The sequence below is a fragment of the Triticum dicoccoides genome, chromosome 4B (genome assembly GCF_002162155.2).
Source record: "Triticum dicoccoides isolate Atlit2015 ecotype Zavitan chromosome 4B, WEW_v2.0, whole genome shotgun sequence".
NCBI lineage: Eukaryota > Viridiplantae > Streptophyta > Magnoliopsida > Poales > Poaceae > Triticum > Triticum dicoccoides.
The window spans coordinates 600193576-600199810 of NC_041387.1; the positions used below are offsets into that span (position 1 = coordinate 600193576).

A 6235-nucleotide genomic window follows, 5' to 3' on the forward strand; every position below is an offset into this window, starting at 1 on the left:
TTCGGAAAGGGAAAAACGTGTTTTCTGTTTTTTCTTTCTTTCGCGAGAGGCACGGTTTTGCTTCCGCGAGAGGCACGGTTGTGTTTTCGCGAGAGGCACGGGCATGCCTCTTTCGGAAAGGAAAAAACACGTTTTCTGTTTTTTTTTCTTTCGCGAGAGGTACGGTTTTGCTTTCGCGGGAGGCACGGTTGTGGTTTCGTCAGAGGCACGGGCCTGCCTCTTTCGGAAAGGAAAAAAAAATCCGTGTTCCCGGTTCGGTTTTTTTGTCGGGTTTTTTTGTCCGGTTTTTTGTGAAAAAAAGTTCGTCAAAATCTATCAATATGGGATCTAGTTTTGAAGATCTCGATGCGAGGAATCTAATGGCAAAAGCGATTCGAGATTTAGACGCACGGTTTAAGAGATAAAACGTTTTAAATAAACAGATCCATGAAAAAAAAAACTCCCAGGTTACGACAAATGGCGCACATGCAACACGCCACTTGTTGCAACATGAAAAAAGTGGAGTGATCTCCACAAGAAATACTCTTTAACCAGTGATTTCGTCTATTTGCACGACAGCTATGTGGCGCCCGCACCGATTCCTAATAGGAATCACCTACCGGTGACCACTATCGGGCTTGCCCATTTAGTGCGCTTGGTCGCTGCTACTCATGGCGATCGCAAGGTCTGGTCGACCGGCTTCTTTGTTTACTTTAATTTTTCATTTTATTTTCTTTGTTTTTTCACCAGTTTCTTTTTTCTTTTGTTTATGTTATTACTTTGGGTTTCTTTGTTTTTCTCACTGGTCTTTTTTGTTTTATTTCTTACCTTTTTTTACTTTTGTGTTTCTTTATTTCTTTTTTGGTTTCGTTCATTTTCTTTGGTTTCTTTTTCTTTCTTTGTCGGGTTTTACCGGTTTTCTTTGTTTTGAACACATCTGTACTTTTTCTTAGTACAAATGTCTAATTTTAGAGCAAACGTGAAATATTTTTTGATACAAGCTAGACATTTTTCTAATATATATGATGTATATTTTTTAATACTCATTTTTTCAAATATACACGTGAAATACTTTTGAATACACGATAACATTTTTATAAATACATGTTACAGTTTTTAAATGAAAATAAACATTTTTAAAACAAGCTGAACAGTTTTTTTACATTGTATAATTTTTTTTTGAAAACAGATGGATATTACTTAAAATGTCACGATACATTTTTATAACGGAAATAAACATTTTTTAACCTGCATGGACATTTTTTCACATCTTTATATAATTTTTTTCTAAATGTCATGAATAGTTGTTTTGAAATCCGAGAATATTTCCATCAAATGTGACGTACATTTTCTTAAAGGTACGAATTATTATTTTCACGGTATGTAAAAGTAATTTTAAAAATGTATACACATTTGTTGAAAATATCACATACATTTTTTGAAACACGGGAACATTTTTCATATTGTGCTAACGATTTTTATACTATGTCATTTTTTTCAATTGCTTAACAGTAATTTGTTTACCCACCGTATGCTTTCTTTAACAGAGAAGTCTCTAGTGAAACCTATGGCCCTCGGTCTATTTTCCATCATATATTTTCGGATCTACAGAATCAAAATCCAAAAATGTCTTGCTGCAATTTATTTATAGTTACTTTATTTTGCCTTTTACTTATTTTTCATATCTATCTCTTTTAGATCTCACTCTTGCAAGTGATCGTGAAGGGATTGACAACTCTTTTTTTGCGTTGTGTGCAAGTGTTTGTTAGTTTGTGCAGGTGCATCTATTGGGGACTTGCTTGTACGTTCTACTGGATTGATACCTTGGTTCTTAACTGAGGGAAATACTTATCTCTACTTTGCTGCATCACCCTTTCCTCTTCAAGGGAAAAAACAATGCATCCTCAAGAAGTACACCGACCGTCGAGGAGCAAAACAACCCAGAGTACGAGGGCGGCGTCGCGACAATCCTCCGGAGCCCGATCCGGAGTTGCCTGCCGGTGCCAAGGCACAAGACTTGCCTATCGCCAAATGCGTAGTGGAAGAGAGGAGCGGCGGAGGTGCTGGGTGATGCAGACTAGAGAGTATGTTGTGGGTGGTGCCGGCGATGGGCTTAAATAGTCGCGGTCAGGCTAGGTGAATGGTCGGTCAGCCCGCTTCAATGCGGCGCAGCGGCGGTCATGGTGTCTTAGATCAAGGATACTCACCACGCCGTCTCCCGGTCAACTGGGCCGGCCGAGGATCCCTCATGGCAGTTCACCAGTAGGCCATCTCCAGAAGGCCCATGGCGCGAAAATGGAAGGTTCCCGAACACTTGGTGCGTACTTCGAGATTTAAAGGTCGCCTACAACATGATTACCATGAATGTAACTGACTTACCTGTAAACCCTAGACCCCCCCCCCCCATCCTCGATATCTATATAAACCAAGGGGTAGGGCACACAGAAGATCATAGACAATCTTGCAGTAAATCACATGTACTTTGTACTCCATCCTAAATCAATACAAACGCAAGCATGACATAGGATATTATCTCTTTGAAAGTGAGTCCGAACCTTGGTAAAACCTTATGTCCTTGTTATCATCGTATCTAGACTACTAGCTTAGGACCCTACACGAGAATTGCTGAAATTGACTCTGTCACGCCGAAGTTGGTTTCTCAGGGTAGTGCATCCGCATTAAAGCAGCGTTGCCCTGAGAGGTCGCGTCGGTCGGCGCCGCTCTCCCGTCCGATCACATAGCGCGGCATCAATGCCGGCCGCTGCGTGCTCTGGGTCAGCATGAATGCGGCTCGAGAAGTGGGACATCCAAGAAAAGCGCGGAAGAGGATTTTGGGTGGGCCATGGTTGTCTGACTCGTACGTGGCAGCGTCGGACGTCCGGAAAGTCCCCTCTGATTTGCTTTCGGTTTGCGGGAAAAAGTATGTTCGGACCGTCCAGCAGACGAACACATGACCACGTTGGATTGCAAAACACGTATGTACCACGTGTTCTGAATGGATGGGGATGGTTTGAGGGTCCGTATAGATGCCCTACGTCGGTTTGTTTGGCAACGAAAAAACTTGATGTTTAGGGAACCAACCTATGGTTGGATTGTTAAGAGGACAGTCGTATCCCTAGCCCACCCGAGTTCAAGTCCTAAACTCACCGGTGGTCTTATTTTTTTGGATTTATTTCAGACCTTCCGGCAATGTACGTTTAGTGGGATGAGACATTCGTATCAACTACGAAACCGTCTGTGGCGACTTCATCAATCTGTCTACTCAGTCTAGACGATGCTTTGGTGCCTTAAGGCACCTACCTTTGTGTCTATGACATGTGGGCCCAACAGGTGGCTGGCCCACATGTCAGTGACCCAAAGGCAGGTGCCTTCAAGGCACCGAAGCTGCGTCCACTCAGTCTCATGTGTATACTCTGTTAAAAAAATGTATATGTATAAGTGTCTCGTGTGTAGAGGTGCTTATAGAGATAGGATGTGTGCGCGTGTGTTCATAGGGCTGTGTGCATATGTATAAGCGTTCGCGTCTATACTCTGTTAAAAAAATGATGTGTACAATAACCACTTTATTGATCTATATTTCTTGAATTTTGTTAAAAACAATGACTATAAAACTACCGCATCATGCTTCGCTTTCTTAATTACATCCTCGATGGGAGAATATCCAGGGAGTAGCAAATCCTCTTGAATGCCGCAACGTGATCCTCCGCGAGGGCCATGAAGAGGTCGACGCTGCCCTCCACCGTGCGCGACGGCACGAAGACCATCAGCCCCTCGACCGGCAACCCCGGCGGCAGGAACGCGGAGGGCGGTCCGGTTCCAAAGTCGAGCTGGTGGAACCTGAACCCCAGCCAGCTGTCCACCTCGATGTCCGGACAGAGCATCGTCCCGAAAGTTGACGTCGCCGCGAGCTCCTCCCCGTTCGCGTCCGCCACCCCGCCGAAGTCCACGTACGACTGGATGTACTCCTCGTCGATGCGCGCCGCGGCGTCGCGGATGGCGCCAACCACGCCGCCATAGCTCAAGCCCAGCACGTCCCGGACCTGGAGCCTCGGGAACGCCCAGAGCACCATGTTGCCGAAGAAGTCCATTGGCACGGGTGGGTTGGCCCTGCCCCTGCAGTTCACGGCCACCCTCACCTGCGTGAACTCCTCTAGGTCCAGACCCCGCGCCGCCGTAGCCTTCTTCCACACGTGCGCCAGCAGGCACTGGAACGTGCTGCAACGTGCGCCGACGCGGGACCTGAGCTCGGCGATGAACTCTGCAGGGAAGTGCACCGTGATGTTCCTGATCTTGTCCATGGGGAGAACGGCATGGGGCTGGCTGGAGCCGCTGCCTTCTCCCCCCTTGAACTCGATGGACCGGTGGTCGAACACCGGCTTGGGCGTGCTGCGTGGCACGGCGGTGGCCGCGCGGTCTATGAAAGGGGACGGCACGCTGAAGCCCTTGCCCTCGCGCACCGCGGTCGCCCACGCGCCGTAGAAAGTGCTCGCTGCGTGGCCGTCGGAGATGTGGTGGTGGCATATCACGCCGAGCAGGAGGCCGCCGCACCTGTACCGGCCGAGCTTGACCTGCAGCAGCGCCGGTCCAACGCTCTCCTGTAATTGGAAAACACATCAGCAGTCCGAACAATCAAAACCACTGTATTCATGGATGAATAGTAGTATGTGAATGTGACGTGACGGCACCTCCGGCACCGTGGGGTAAAAGCCGGCGACGTCCGTGGCCATGCCGCCGGCGGCGAGCACGTCGGCCAAGTCGGCCGGGACGTCGGTCTCGATGACAAGCACGCCCTCGTTGTTGAGGTTCAGGACGCGCCGGCCGTGGCCGTCGAGGGCGAAGCGGCCCAGCAGGTGAGGGTAGGGCGCGATGGCCCGGAGGAGGCCCTCCTTGAGCGCCTCGTTGGACGGCGCCGGGGCGGGGTAGGCGAGCACGATGGGGACGTAGGTGTCGATGGCGGCGCGGTCGAAGACGGTCAGCTGGACCTTGCCGCCGGCCAGCGGGTGCGGCGCGGCGTACGCCGGCTTCAGCATCGCGCTTCTGCTGGTAGCAGCAACCTGCTGGCCCGTCTCCGCGTACGTAGCCTCCATTTTGCACGCTCGCACGAGGTCGATCTCTGTCACCTTGTTAGGAAGAAGCCGGTCTGTAGCCTGAACTCGTCGAGTGTGCGTTGGATGGATGAACAGGTAGGGGCGCGTACCCCGCTTATATAGAGCTCGGTCGAGTGTATACTGGAGCTCTTTCCGGTTTAACGAAGTCTTTTTTTTTTCTTTTTTTGAGGGTTACGAATTCTTTTTTCTTCCAGTTGCACACGTACATTCGCAGTTTGCGGCTCAGCGCGCGCGTCCACCATGTGCTGCACGTATTCGGAGCTATCTCTTCGACGGCCATGCCATCCTGTCTACTCCCTCCGTAAATGACCCAACTTTATACTAAAGTTAGTATAAAGTTGGGTCATCTATTTTGGAACGGAGGCCTTCTCTCTCTGTGAGAGGAGCTTGGCGTTGACCGCCGAGTCATGCACGCACGTTTCTTGGCATGTATGCATGTACGCATGTACGCCTACCCACCAATCATTTTGGACCGGACCGGCGGGGGAATGACCACGAACGGACACACTCACGGCCGTTGAACACTTGAACTTGAACGGCCACTGGTCTTATCCGTAGGACTACTGACTATGGCTAGATCCATTAACCCAATCCAATCTAGCCCATTGCACGCTACGGCGTGGGTGTTTCGTGGTAACAGGGGTGCTCCTTGCTTTAACATGCAGATCCGTAGAACTCCTATTCTGTCGTACCTGAGGGACGGCGACTAGTCAAAGGAAGCGAGGCTGGGTTAGGCGATCTTTGGACCGAATAATCTAGTCCGGGAGACAAAACGTGTGTGGGGCCCTGCGCACAACTTGTCTCGGGTAGGCTGTGCCCACCCATTGGTTTTTAACATGCTTTTTTTCTACAAAGAGTGAATTATATATTGACGTAAATATGAAGTATCAAGAGAATACAAAAATTATAAGCACACACTCGGCCTCTCTATAATTAAGATGCACACAATCAATATCAGAACACACACACACAAAAAAACACTCCGATAAATAACAAAATCATATATCACCAAATCTATGCTAAAGCGTGAAAAGGGAAAAAAAGAAACAATCAAATCTGCGATCGACAAAATACAACAATGACCTTATTTGCACCAAACATTCATGACACACACAAGGACGACGAGATTCTTCAACAACCGCTCCTTT

At 48.4% G+C, this 6235-nt stretch overlaps 1 protein-coding gene across 1 annotated transcript; it reads right to left on the reverse strand.

Annotated features, from left to right (window-relative positions):
* Positions 1-3545: 3545 nt before the first annotated feature.
* Positions 3546-5139, reverse strand: LOC119293982 (tryptamine benzoyltransferase 1-like). The gene is made up of 2 exons (XM_037572281.1): positions 4665-5139; positions 3546-4574 (listed from the first exon to the last, which is right to left on the reverse strand). Exons 1-2 carry the CDS (start codon positions 5064-5066, stop codon positions 3618-3620), a joined length of 1359 nt encoding a protein of 452 aa, XP_037428178.1. The 5' UTR covers positions 5067-5139; the 3' UTR covers positions 3546-3617.
* Positions 5140-6235: the final 1096 nt, after the last annotated feature.